At 40.7% G+C, this 14,903-nt stretch overlaps 1 protein-coding gene across 1 annotated transcript in view; it reads left to right on the top strand.

The window, feature by feature from the left end:
- Positions 1-14,903, top strand: part of myofl (myoferlin like) — a 223,362-nt gene that overhangs the window by 84,187 nt on the left and 124,272 nt on the right. The window contains exons 25-32 of the mRNA XM_078564961.1: positions 952-1,083; positions 5,358-5,521; positions 7,520-7,634; positions 8,933-9,035; positions 12,185-12,321; positions 13,069-13,239; positions 13,505-13,592; positions 14,349-14,426. Coding sequence (XP_078421087.1) covers positions 952-1,083; positions 5,358-5,521; positions 7,520-7,634; positions 8,933-9,035; positions 12,185-12,321; positions 13,069-13,239; positions 13,505-13,592; positions 14,349-14,426 — 988 coding nt within the window. The remainder of the gene's footprint in view (positions 1-951; positions 1,084-5,357; positions 5,522-7,519; positions 7,635-8,932; positions 9,036-12,184; positions 12,322-13,068; positions 13,240-13,504; positions 13,593-14,348; positions 14,427-14,903) is intronic.

Here is a 14,903-nt window from a genome sequence, read left to right as displayed (position 1 = left end):
TTTTGTGGTAAGTTGTACATTGTTTTGCTTACAGTCCATGCAGAGACGATCCATATTAGTTGGGTATCTGTTCCCATTGTGACACTAAATAGTGCAGAAGAAAATTGCCACATAGCAACTGTTAAAACCCAAATGTTTTAGCTCAATTAACATACAATGATAAATAAGTGTCTTTACTAAAAACAACACTTGGTTATTGAGGTCAAAATATTCTAGTTGCTTTTGCATAGAGCCTTCGAAATTATACACCCCTTGCAGTTTGCACCTGAAGACAATGGATTAGAATTTCAGAAAAGTTGTCTTGCTTTCTTGCCATGATTGAAGTAAACACATTGTTAAAAATGGTGTGAATGATCATTAAAGCTGTTTTTCCAGCATTTCCACCGATCTCTTGCTGAAGTTATGTTCGGAAATTGGGAGAACTTGATGGAAATTCCAGTTGTGATGTTTGTGCTGGGCCCAGTTCCATACGCCTCCTTTATTTTTCCCCCAATGACTTGTACTGGAACCAATTCCACAGATGTCTGACAGCTCCTGAACCGAGTGGCTGCTTGTTAAATCAGGAGTGTCTGCAGGTTATTACACACCGAGGGACATTGCCACCAAGTCAATCCTGTTCTTGCCCAACATCCACACATTTAAAAACTTTCCAACAAAAGTCACTGGATGAATCTTGTTAGCTGAAACAGTCAATTTTATGTTGCTTTCTAGTTCCCTATTGTCCCATCCCCTTCCCAAACCCTGACAAATTAAGGGGTTCTGCAAGCAACTTTCAAACCGGATCCGCGTCGGTCATGACCGTAAACACAGTCTCGGTTAGAGGGAGGGTTTTTGAAGATTGGTTTGATTAATTTGGAGATTGCAGAATGGTATGTTGGTGATTCAAAATGTGTTATTTTCATTGAAAATATTCAAACGGTCTAAATCCCTCACCTCTGTTCTTTCACCTAGTATGTGGCAGGCAAAAAGAAAAATTCCAAAATTCCAATTCAGTTACGTGTTCGCTTTTGGCTCGGCCTTTCTGCTGTGGAGAGCAAATTCAACAGTTTTTCTGAAGGAAACTTCAGTGTATTTTCTGAATTGGTAAGTCAGCATGTTTGTTTTTCTTAAATTTCGTGGCGCTGAGTTAATGCAGAGAGATGCAGACAGGACCCTAAATGTAGAATAAAAATACCTGTACATAGCTCTGTATATCTGTGGCATGTGACTTTTCTCATCAACAGACAGGATTCCAGAACTTTAGCACATGCTAGGTAACTAAATTCTCTGCCACTATAATATAGTCCCTTCATCCAATTAGGAATTGCGCTGAATTTGAGCGGGTTGGGTAGCAAAGAAAACTGTTTTCTGGTTTACATTTGAACATTAATGGCATTTCACATTCCTCATCACTTAGCTCATCAAGCAGTCTGAGCTTGGTCCTGCTGAAGATGTACTGTCCAGCTAGTTCTTGCTTATCGTCACCTCCCTTCGTTGTTTTGCTTTAGCTTCGTTAATGAAGTAGTGTCAGTATAGCCGTTTACTGTTGCCAGTTTCAATTTAATGTTATTTGCCACAGCCTTCCTCTTCTGTGGCCTGCCTACACACACAACCTTTCACCCAGCACTTCTGCTCCCACTTCAGTGCCTCTCCTCCCCACTCCTGCCCTTGCTTCCAGGCCTCGAGCACAAGAAATAGGAGCTGGAGTAGACCATATGGCCTGTCAAGCCATTCAATACAATCATGGCTGATCTTTGGCTTCGACTCCATGTTCCTCATATCCTTTGATTTCCCCGAGAGACCAAAGTCAGTCTATCCCAGCCTGTATTCAACGTATTCAACTGTCATAAATGTATTCAATGATGGAACATCCACAATCCTGAGGTAGAGACTTCCAAAGATACACAGCCTTTTGGCTGAAGTAATTTCTTCTCATCTCGGTCCTAAATGATCGGCCCCTTATCCTGAGACTGTGCCCCTGTGTTTTAGACACCCCAACCAGTAGAAACAATCTCTCAACGTCTACCCAATCAAGCCTTTTCAGAATTTTGTAGGTTTCCATGAGATCACCTCTCACTCTTCTAAACTCCCAGAGAATATAAACCAAATTTACTCCAGCCTCTCTTCATAGGACAACCCTCTCATCCCAGGGGCCAATTTATTGAACATTTGCTGTACCGCCTCCTATATATCCTTTCTTAAATGTGGAGACCAAAACTGCACACACTATTTTAGATGTGGTCTCACCAAAACCTTGTACAATTGTAGCAAGACTTCTGTTGTCCTTCTCTCCTGTTGCAATAAAGCCAACATGCAATTTGCCTTCCTAATTGCTTCCTGCACCTTCATACTAACATTCTGCATTCTTTGTATGAGCACTCCCAAGTATCTCGGAATATCAACACATACAAGCTTTTCAAAAAATAATCTGCTTTCCAATTCTTGTGACCAAAGCAAATAATTTCACACATCCCTGTGTGGTGGCATAGTGTTATTATCACTGGACTAGTAATCCAGAGGCCCAGGATAATGCTCTGGGAACCTGGGTTCAAATCGCACCACAACAGGCGGTGAAATTTGAGTTCAGTAAAAATCTGGAGTTACAAGTCTGACTATGAAACCATTGTCAACTGTTGTTAAAAACCCTTCTGGTTCACTAATGTCCTTTTAGGGAAAGAAATCTGCCATCCTTGCCTGGTCTGGCCTACATGTGACTCCAAACCCACAACAATGTGGTTGACTCTTAAAATGCTCCCTGAACAAGGGCAATTCTGGATAGGCAATAAATGCTGGCCTAGCCAGTGAAGCCCATATCCCATGAACAAATAATAAAAAGAAAATACTCCATCTGCCATCTTCTGCCCACTTACGTAACCTGTCTATTTCTCTTTGAATCCTCTTTGTGCCCTCCCCACAACTTACCTTCTCACCCAGCTTTGTATCATCAGCAAACTTTGATACCTTACTCATCTCTTCATCCATGTCATTAATATAGATTGTAAATAGCTGAGGCCCCTGCACTGATCCTTGTGGCGCTCCACTGTACAATGCCTGCCAACTTGAAAAAAATCCTGTTTATGCCCACCCTCTGCTTCCTACCTGTTAATCAATTCTCTATCCATGTTAAAATAAACCCCCAACATGATGAGCCCATATTTTGTCTAACCTTTTGTGTGACACCTTATCAAATGCCTTTTGGAAATCCAGATATGACATCTACTGGTTCCCCTTTATTTACCATATTAGTTACATCATCAAAAAACTATAATAAATTTGTCAAACAGGATTTCCATGTTGACTTGTTCTAATTGTACTATGTTTTTCTAAGTACATTGTTAAGACTTCCTTAATAATGGATTCCAGCATTTTTCCAACAACTGATGTTAGGTTGACTGGCCTGAAGTTCACTGTTTTTCTTCCTTGAAAAGCAGTGTAAAAATTGCCAACTTCCAAGCTAGTGGGATCCTTCCTGAATCTTCTAATGAATTTTGTAAAATCATAGCTAGCACATCCATTATCTCTGCTGCTATCTCTTTTAGCACCGTAGGGTGTAGGCCATCAAGTCCTGGAGATTTATTGGATTTTAGTCCCTTGAGTTTCTCCAGTACTTTGCTGAGAGTAAGCAATATCCTCACTCCTTTAGCCCCTAGGTTACTCTCTATCTCTGGTCTGAAACTTGTCGCCTACTGTGAAGACAGACAAAATGTCAGTCCGTCTGCTATTTTCTCATTCTTCATAATTTTTCCTGTCGCTGATTCTAACGGGCCAACATTTACTTCAGCTACTCTTTTCTTCCTTTTTATATACCTATAAAGGCTCTTATGTTTTTTTATATTTCTGGCTGGTTTACCCTCATTCTAATTTTTCCCTTTTATTATCTTCGTGATGGCCGCCTGCCGTTTTCTAAAACACGACCAATCCTCAGACTTGTTACCTTTTTGTTTGCAGCATTGTTAGCCTTTTCTTTTAATCTAATACTATCCTTAACTTCCTGAGTGAGCCACAGGTCAGTCTTGCTGAGTTTTTGTTTTTCAATGGAAGGTATTGTTGTTGAACATTTTGAATGTTCTCACTGTTCATTTACCTCGATACCTTTTTTAGACTGCTTACCCAATTAATCTTAGTCAGTCCTCCCCTCGGCTCTGGGCCCTCGGGTCTGTTCTTCGTCTCCTGGCTGCTCACTCTGCTGCTACCCCTGCTCCTGGTTTTGCTGATGCTGAGCTCCCACTGAAGACCTTGGCTCCATCCACTGGCAGAAATTGCCCAGTGCAGGTAGTTCTGGGACTCCAGCCGATAACTGCAGTGACCAACATCTATCACTAGATGGAACCTAGTCACTCAAAGTACTGTAGAGTAGGGTGAATGTATTTTATTATTCTTTATGTATTGTGTTTCTTTTACATTTAATGTATTTTATTTTGCAAGGCATTTCAGCCAGAAATGCACAGTGCAGCACATGCATATTGGAGTATTTCAATTTGTACTTTTTTTTTTCCTGGTGAGAAATGTCGAAGGAATCCTTCTCTGGCTTTAAACATTGATTCCTGTGGGAACCTGTGATTCACTTAAAGTCATGATTTTCGGGAATGTAAACACAGTTTTAAGTGAGGGTTTACTGTGTCTGCGTTTTAATTCAAGTGTTCGGTATACTGCCACACCCAGTGTGATGATGATATGGAGCAGACTGGTTTTGTCAAGAAACAGTTAAATTCTATTAGACATTTTCGGTGCTTGCACACTCGATCAGAGTTGGAAAAGCCCTGCCCTGCGGATTGTCCACTCTGAGCTCACTGGTGGGAGCCCCCACTGCACATCACATGAGGGAATGACTGTACATCCAGTTACCACACCCAGTATGTTTGCTCCCTCATGTTCAGGCCCACAGTTCTGTTTTTAGCCCTGCTGTCATGAGCAGTGTTCATGTCATTTCCTTCAGTAAGGGCAAGCAATTCAGAAGATGCATTTAATAATGGCCTTTGTGGTGCTATTAAGCCAGGTGCCCCATTGGCTGAAGCTTGGAGCGGCTAGAATGATATTTTTATATTTTTTTAGCTCAATATTTTTAGTATGTACTTATTAAAATAATACTTTTTTAAATAAACCTTCTGGTCACTAGCCACATTTAGTGCACCAGGACAAATTGGAGTCCACCATTACCTGTTGTAAGATGCATTTTATTTAATAGTTTTGTGCCTAACCAGACACTGTTTGCCATTCTCAAAATGATTTGCATAGCTCTTGTTATGTTTGAGGAATAATTTCTCTCCTCCATAATGCACATTTTAAACTTACCCTTGACAATTATCTCAAATTAGGGACAAGTATTTAGTCATCTGTTATCCACTTTTTATGCCTGTTCATCTATCTTTTGTACGCAGTATGAAAATCAAGCACAGCTACTGGGCAAATGGGGCACTAGTGGGCTTGTGGGTCGCCACAAGTTTTCTGATGTAACTGGTAAAATAAAACTGAAGAAGGAAAACTTCATGCCCCCACGAGGCTGGGAATGGGAAGGCGACTGGTTTGTTGATCCCGAAAAAAGGTCAGAAATGTTTTAATCTAAATATTTCTTGACTTCGATAGCTTTCATGCTTCAGTCATGTGGTGTAAACTAGAAAAATAATTGACTGAACAGAAACTGTTGGAATATTTCATTTTCCTGTGCATCTTTAGCCACTCTTACCGGCCATTATTATAGCTCTGTACTCTGATATTTACTCTGCTTAATCTTCTTCCATGGATTCCTCTTCATCCATCTCTTTCCCCCCCCCCCCCCCCCCCCCGCCGCCCCCAAATTCACGAACAAAAGCAGGTTGTCAGTTAGATCCTCAACATGGCCAAATACTCATCATGCTTCTCCCGGTTTGAGAAATATATTCTTGCTCCTCTTGCTACTGCACTAACTCTTCTGCCCAGAAGGAGGCATTTGCTGACCACATGTTTAATAATCAATTTTTACTATGAGCAGTACATATGGTTAAACTGTAACTTGAAACCATTCTGTTTATGCCAGCGCACTGTCAACTGGTGGCAGCAAACCACACCAGACACTGTAGAATAAGAGATTTTTGAGTATTTATCCCATATATTTAGCATGTACAGAATCAGAGTTCATCACCAAATCTCAATTTTTACAGCGGAGAAGGCCATTCAGCCCCGTTGTGTCTGCCCTGCTACTCCACCTGAGCAATTTACTTAATGCCATTCTCCCTGCCTTCTCCCCATAACCCTGTTCCAGGCTGATCTGATGAATAATTGCATGGGAGACAATAACAGCTGCTTTAGGGGAGATGGCTGAGAGCACAATTGGAGAGGGGAGTTTTGAGGAGACATTTAAAGGAAGTGAGTTTGGAACTCGCTTCTTAAACACTTCTAAGCTGCTAGAGAATAAAGCTGAGATGGCAGGCAGCTCTGTCAATGATTGAAGAGAGAGGAGGAAGAATGAACATACTGGTGGAGGAGGTTGGCGAGGCCATAGAAAGACTTGAAAATGAAGAATTTGAGTTCTGTGCAGTAGGAAGAGAGGGAACCAACGGATGTGGGCGAGAAATGGGCTGATTGGCAAATTAGAGTTAGTGTTGGACAGAATGTGGGTGGCATAGAACAGAAATATTAGAATTGGCACCCTTCCCATGGAATGAACACTTCGCATGTGTTGATTCGGAAGGATACTTTTTTAAAATCTTCTGATCTTAAAATAAGCAATGATGTTTAAAGTGACCTCTGTACTGTTCACTCACTGCTGCTGATTAGCAAGCGCAATGGCACCTTCCCCCTATCCTCTGCCTTTATCAAAACTGAAATGAATTTATTCATTCTTAGATTAAAAATGGAAGGCTTCAATTCCAAAGGAATTGTACAAAGTTGAATAATGGAACTAGATCACTGCTTTGAAAGGCTGACCAAGTTTTTAATAGTTATATAAAAGCAAAAAACTGCGGATGCTGGAAATCCAAAACAAAAATACCTGGAAAAACTCAGCAGGTCTGGCAGCATCTGTGGAGAGGAGCACAGTTAACGTTTCGAGTCCGCATGACCCTTGTTGGACTTCGATGGGCCGAAGGGCCTCTTCTGCACTCTGTGATTCTGTGACTCGCTTCTACAGCTTTGAAGAACCGTGGAAAATTTCCAGTCTGAACTACTCTCCACGTTTGAGTGGAAAATTCAGGCCTCTTTTTCCCTAGTTTCTAATATCTCCTCCAATACTCCATGATTTCTGAAACATTTGAATTTGAGCGAGATCAATTTTTTTTAACTCTTATCTTTAGGAACATCTCCACTCTAACCTTAACTTTTTGTAGCACTAGTTCTTGACTTTTCAAACCACTCTCAATTCTTCTTGGTCTAAGTGAATACATTCTCTGAGAGAAATTATGCCAATTCTACCTTATTAGTGCAGTGCACTAAATCGCTTCAGTCGAGGACTGGATGTGGTAGGCCAGCCCTTCAGACCAAATGAAAGGGAGAGTGGTAAATGGTGTACATTCTGCATATAATATAAAACCTACCATAACTTGGCTCATTTTATTTGTGTTCATAGTTTGCTAACAGAAGCTGATGCTGGCCACACAGAATTTATCGATGAAGTTTATGAAAATAACACCCGCTATCCTGGAGCTGAATGGAAAGTAGCAGAGGAGCCCTACACTGACCTGGTGTGTATTGTATTGTTTAGGGTAACAAAATGCTGACACTATATCTTCTGTGGAACTGATCGTACAATTGAGGGAAAGCTATCAATCAGGAGTGTGATTTGGGAGTTGCTTTACACAATGGTGTAGTCTCCATCTATATTCAGATAATACTTAGTATTATTGAAGCAAAATTTCAAGATCACAAATTTAGTGATCTGCATTTAAAGAAAGAAAGATTTGCACTTATATCACACTTTTCATGACTACCAGACACCTTAAAGCACTTTACAGCCAATGAAATTCTTTTTGAAGTGTACTCAATGTTGTAATGTAGGAAACACGGCAGTCAATTTACACCCAGCAAACTCCCACAAACTACAATGTGATAATGACCAGATAATGTGTTTCTCTGATGCTGATTCAGGGGTAAACATTGGCCAGGACACCAGGGATATCTCTCCTCTCTTCCATGTAGTTCCAGGGAATCTTTTACATCCATCCCAGTACGCAGACGGGGGTTTCTGTTTAATCTTTAATCTGAAAGACAGCACCTCTGACAATGCAGCACTTCTTCAGTACTGCACTGGAGCGTCAGCCTGGAGTTCTTTGTGCACAAGCTCTGGAATGGGACTTGAACCCAGAAATATGTAACTCCTACACCTGCCATGGCTGACGCTCATTTTATATGAATTTTTTTTTTTTAGGGAGCCAGGAAATCCTGTCAATCTAGTGTTAATGTAAGCTCCCACGTTGAACAAACCATGCATACAACCCACCCTTACATATTTTTAATGTAGCTGACCTGGCTCCTTTGCCAATGGTGTAGTTTAATGATTTGATGGTCCCTGGACCTCTAACACACTTTGTCATTTGAAAACATGGCTACTGCACTCTATTTTCAGCAGACTGTGAATATACTCATCATTTGAGATTTACACTTTGTGGGGTTATTGACCAACAATACAGATTTGAGTATAGCCGCGCCTGAGGACACATTAAAAACAATTTCACATTATACAAATGACAGACTTGGAGGCTTCTACTGTCACTGTATTGCAATCTGCAATTTGGTCACTTGGAAACAGATTTAAATGCCAAATTAACAACTGAACAAAGCATTGGACATTTGTTAGCCTGATGCAATTTTTGCACTCCAGGCTGTGCTACCTTTTGGTTTTCTTGCTTCATGTTTTCAAGTAATTATAAACCATGAACTTTAAGTCCATTTTTGTGACCATACAGTTTGTGAACTAACACAGCTCCCAAACTTGTGTAGTTAAGAGATCCTTAAAATTTACTTTTATTTTCTTCTGTGATAGAATGGTGAGAAGAGTTCCTCAAAAGAGGAGATTGAGTGTCCACCTGGCTGGAATTGGTTGGAGGATTGGGAATATGATGTCAATCGAGCTGTGGATGAGCAAGGTGATTTTGACACTAACCTGCTGTTGGAAGAAATTTTGTTCAGTGTATAGGGAAAATATTTGTTTCACTGGTTTATTGTTCCAGGCTGGATTTTTAAATGAATTTCAACTATTCAATTAACTTGCAATGATGGGTAAGGGGAGAAGAGTTAATGTCCCAATAGTATCTAGCTGAAATAGCAATGAGCTGTTTTTAAGATATATTATTGATTTGGGCTTGGGAGTGCAGGGAGTACAATTTAGAGATTTGCAGCTTACCCAAAACTTCAAAGTATAGTGGAGGCAGATGGTGATAGATTTCAAGAGGACATAAACAGGCTGCTGGAATAGGTGGACACACAGCAGATGAAATGCAATGCAGAAAGGTGTGAGGGGATGTATGTTATGTATTTGTTAGTTTGTTATATATCTTGTACATGTGATTCATCTCAAAGCAATGCAGAGATGACACTAGATCTAAATCTGCAACAGGTTTATTTTCAGTACTTTAAAATGTCCTCACAATTACACCAATCAGTTATTGAACACTAAAATATATATTAATCAGAAGAATAGAGAGAGATGATACATGCCAAATACTACAATATTAAACTAGGTGCAAGAAGAGAGAGACATGGGGATAGGTGGCAGGACAGGTTAACAAAGCAGTTATTAAAGCATTTGGGATCCTAGGATTTTATAAATGGAGGCATAAAGTACAAAAGCCAGCAACGTATGTGAAACCTTATATGAAACAGCAGTTTTGCCCCAGTTTGAGTATTGCCCACACTTCAGGAAGGATATGAAAGTTATGGGGGGGAGTACAGAAGAGATTTACCAGAATGGTTCTAGGGATGAGGGATTGCAGCTACCTGGGTAATCTGGAGAAACTGGAGTCGTTCTTAAAGTAACAAAAGCTAAGAGATTTGCTAGAGATGTTTAAAATTATAGAAAGTTTAGATAAAGTAAATCAAGAGGAACAGTTTAGAATTGTTGAAGGGGCGATAAACTGAGAGCACAGATTTAAGGTGATTGGCCACAGGCAGTGTGAGGAAAGCTTTTCTTATGAAATGAGTGGTTAGAATTTGGAATGCACTGCCTGACAGGGTATTGGATGGAGTAGGATTCAAAAGGGAATTGGATAAATACTTCAAGGAGAAACAAATTGCAGGGATATGTGGAAAGAGCAAGGTAGTGGGGAAAAACCAGATTGCTCTTTCAGAAGAGCTCACACAGACTGGGCCGAATGGTGCCCTCCTATGCTCTGCTATTTTATGACTTGTACCTAATCTTAATGATTTGCCATGGGATTATTTGCCCAAAAATCTCAGGACAGAGGAAGTTACATGAAATCTGAGGAAGTGCTGTTGAAGCATGTGCACACTTTGAGGGAGCTACTACAAGCACTGGAAGGATTTATTTTACACTGCTGCAACTTGACGATTTTCTAGTGTAAAATGTTTTTATTAAGTAGTTAAGTGGGATCAACTGTCGTGTGCTGTACTACCTTCTATCAGGTGAGGTTTAAGGCTTGACAGTGTGTCACACCGTGCCAGCAGCATTCATTTCCTTTTTGTCATGGGCTTATGTCTCTCACACTTCATACAATAATAGTGCAGGGAAGCAGCCATTCACTCCATTGTGCCTGTGCCAGCTCTTCGAAACAGCTATCTGGTTAGTCCCACTCCTCAGCTCTTTCCCCATACCTGTAAGTTTTTCCTTCAATTATATATCCAATAGGTATATCTTTACACAGCATTTTCCAAACCCACAACCGCTACCATCTAGAAGGATAAGGGCAGTGACATGTGAACATCACCACCTGGAAGTTCCCCTCCAAGTCACTCACCATCCTGACCAGGAAATATATCGCCGTTTCTTTCACCGTCGCTGGGTCAAAATCCCGGAACTCCCTCCCAACACCACTGTGGGTGTACCTACACCACACGGACTGCAGCGTTTCAAGAAGGCAGCTTCACCACCACCATCACGTTTTCAAGGGCAATTAGAGGCAATAAATACTGGCCTAGCCAGCGACGCCCACATCCCATAAATGATTTTTTTCATGCTTTTTTTAGCAAGTTGCTATTGAATCTCCTTCCACCCTTTCAGGCCATGCATTGCAGATTATAACTTGCTGCATTTGGGGAGAAAGTGACCTCCACTTTGCTGCTTATTCTCTTGTGCCAATTTATTCCCTGATTACTGCTCCTGCTGCCAGTGGAGACAGGTTTTTCCTTATTTACACCACCAAAACCCCTCGCCACCAAAACACCTCAATGTTTGATGTGTAGATTATACGGCACAGAAACAGGCCATTCAGCCCAACCAGTCCATGCTGGAGTTTGTTCCACTCGAACCTCCTCCTATCTTTCCTCATCTATATGCATCATCGTAACCCTCTATTCCCTTCCCCCTCACTCGTCTAACTTGCCCTTAAACACCCTTTAATATTATTCACTTCAACCACTCCTTGTGGTAGCAAGTTCCACATTCTCACCTCTCTTTTGTAAATACCGCTATTAAATAAATCACCCCTTAATCTCCTCTACTCCTAAGGATAACAATAACTGCTTCTTTATTATGTCCCACTGTAAAACTTGCTGGCCATAGCAAACCTAGCCAGTTTACTGTGGGGGTTGCCACTAGCAGTACACTTCAGTAGCTGCATTGGCACAAACCAGACCCTATCTTTAGATGGGGCTTGAGCTACAGCTGTCATCATATAGAGCCCTACTCAACTTGGTCTCGTTTTATAGGTACGATTTAACAATCAGATTTTTTTTAATTTCCAAAAATCTGGAATTTTAAAACACAAAATTGTGCTTCCCAAGTTGGATAACAGAAATCACAGGACATGTCATGGTCTGTAATGATGCGGCAAATCAATAGCCTTGGTTTTATCTCCTACATCGTATTTCAGAATTGGGTTAAGTCTGCTTATCCATTTTGCTCCACATGCCTAAAAAAAAAGTGGGATACACCATCAACAGCCCTGCCTAATACTTAAAACTCTGACAAACATGAAAAAATAAAACACTCTCTGCTTTCCAAAGCGTGTGTGACTTCTGTAACTTGCAACTGCTCCGAGGTTTAGTAAGGTTGCTGGTAAATTTTAAAATCTTGTATGTTATTTTTCAACCCTATTTTTGCCCTTTCTTTACACTGCAGGCTGGGAGTATGGAATAACAATACCCCCAGATGACAGGCCCAAATCCTGGGTCTCGACAGAGAAAATGTATCATATCCATCGGCGCAGGCGTTGGGTGCGAAGGCGCAAAAAAGACAATCTGCAAACTGCACATAAGGTATGTTCCGGCAGTCTGTTGTGTTTTTTGTTTTATTCGTTCATGGACTGTAGGAGTTGCTGGCTAGGCCAGCATTTATTGCCCATCCCTAATTACCCTTGTTCAGAGGGCTGTGGGTTTGGAGTCACATCTAGGCCAGATCAGGTAAGCATTAAGGTAACCTAAAGGGCATTAGTTTTTACAACAATCGGCAATGGTTTCACGGTCATCATTAGACTTTTGATTCTAGATTTTTATTGAATTCAAATTTCACTATCTGCTGTGGTGGGATTTGAACCCAGATCCCCAGCGCATTACCCTGGGCCTGTAGAATACCAGTCCAGTGACAATACCACTATGCCACCACCTCCCCTCCCCGGTCTTTTGAAAGTTGCAACAAGTTGTGGAGAATATCAAAACTTTATCATGCTGAATGAGTTTTGAGGGTGATCTTGGATTGTGGAAATGATCCATTGTAACATATCGCCTAAAAATCCATTTCCATTACATGATTTATATTTGAATTGCTTTTCCCTCCAACCTACCCTATATGTGAAACCAGTATATTTGTGTAGTTAAGTTGCTGGATGTGTGTTTGCTGCTCACGTGTGGAAAGCTTTTTGATGCACGTTAATTCAAGTAACAAAATTTAAAATGACAACAGTAGACTATTGATGCTGTGGAAACAGTGAGATTTTATATCGACAATATCTGTTGCTGATGGGTGTTTTTTTTTGTTGTTGACTTTCACTTATTTCCAACTTTCAGAGCCAGTCAGTTCAGGATTTGGAAGGGTGGGAATATGCCTCCCTGATTGGCTGGAACTTCCACATGAAGCAGCGGAAATCAGATACTTATCGCCGCAGAAGATGGCGAAGAAAAATGGCACCATCTGGCCGACTCGGGGCTGCGGCTGTCTTCAAACTGGAAGGTGCTCTCGTGAGTGAACTAGTAGGATTATTTTTAAATTTAAGTGCTATCCTCTCTGCACAAATAACATTTTTCAATGCTGTCCACCTGTTATTGGTCTATTTCAAGATTTGTGGGTGCATGTTTACTTTCTGTGTTACATATTAAATGTTTCGCATGAACGTTTCAGCATTTCTTTTTGTGTGGTGTGGTTATGGAGTGAAGTTGTCAGGGTGGGCAAAAATAAATGACCTGAGACGCATCGTCGTTCTTGATTTGTTCTGTTTATTTTAAGGCTCCAACTTCCAGTGAGGATGGTGATAAATCACCAACAGACTCTGTGTTTGGAGCAAGTGCCCCAATGATCTCCTGTGTGTTTGACCGTAAGCAAAACCTTCCAACTCTTAATGTTCTATCATAATGCCATAGAGTGTATCTTACACCAATAAAGGCCCAGAGGGTTGAAGGCTGATCTCTGTGAAATTATACATCAAAATTGATCCGAATACTTCTGTTTGCTTTTTCCATCCGTGCACCTTTTTTTTCCCTCCCCCCCCCCCCCCGAAACCACAATACCATTTCCCAGAAATATGTCTTACTGTTCCTCCTCCCCGCCATCCACCACCCACCCCCCCACAATTTGTAATAGTTTTAAAGCTACCGTACTTATCCTCATAGATAATGTTAAGTCTTTTTTAGCACTGCGCTATCCACATTTACTTTTGCTCTTCAATTTCTGCACATATGTTGTTAACTCAATGTCTCAGAAGTGGCTACTGAATTGTAACTGTGGTTTTGTGTCAGAGTGGTCACTTCAGTCATTTTCCAAAACTGATGATGTTTTCCTGAAAGTGTGCATTTGTAACTATTCAAATGAGAATTGTTATGCTGGTATGAAGCAACTTCATTTTGCATCAGTGTTTTAGTTCTAAATTCAGCATGAAACTGGAGTTTAGACCTTTATCTGATATTGGGGCAAAGCAAAATGAGGCATCGCAGAGGAGGACCTTTTGGCTCTGCTTCACTTGGGTGTCAGTTTGGGCCTCACACCAGATCAGCATTTTCACATTGACACTTTGGAAATGTGACCTAAACTAGAGCATGCACATATTTTGGATAATACTGATATTTTGTTGCAGGCCCTTCGATCTATCACCTCCGATGCTATATTTATCAAGCAAGAGCCATAGTTGCTATGGATAAAGACAGTTTTTCAGGTATGTACTTACCAAACTTTATCCAGTGAGGTCTATTTAATGTATTATTAGAAATATTGTCAGTGTTTAAAGTCAGAGTACAGTCTGTATTTGGCCTGTTAAGAACAAATTTGTTTGGTTCAAAAAGCATGTTCCTTAGGCTGTTGGTAACAGGCAGAATACAGACCATATTCAACCAGTCTGCATGTAAAACTCAAAACAAAAGGTCCCGTGTTAGATGTGATTCCACGATTGGGCAGCACTTGCTGAACAATCCTGAGTGTGTCAATAGTTACGCTAATAGCCAATTGAAGATAATCAGCTGAGCTCACAATATGGTTCATTTACACTTGCTAGAAGTGACATACATAGGAAGGGACTTGTTCTCTGCAAACAAAAGGAATATGTCCAAGCTTTGCACTTTTTTTTTAATTACCCAGGAGTTTGGGGAGCCTATTACCTGTTGCTTTCTCTATGTCGACACCTTAGTCAATCAGA

The sequence above is a fragment of the Cetorhinus maximus genome, chromosome 20 (assembly GCF_964194155.1).
Source record: "Cetorhinus maximus chromosome 20, sCetMax3.hap1.1, whole genome shotgun sequence".
Taxonomy (NCBI): domain Eukaryota; kingdom Metazoa; phylum Chordata; class Chondrichthyes; order Lamniformes; family Cetorhinidae; genus Cetorhinus; species Cetorhinus maximus.
This window is presented reverse-complemented; position numbering and strand designations above follow the sequence as displayed.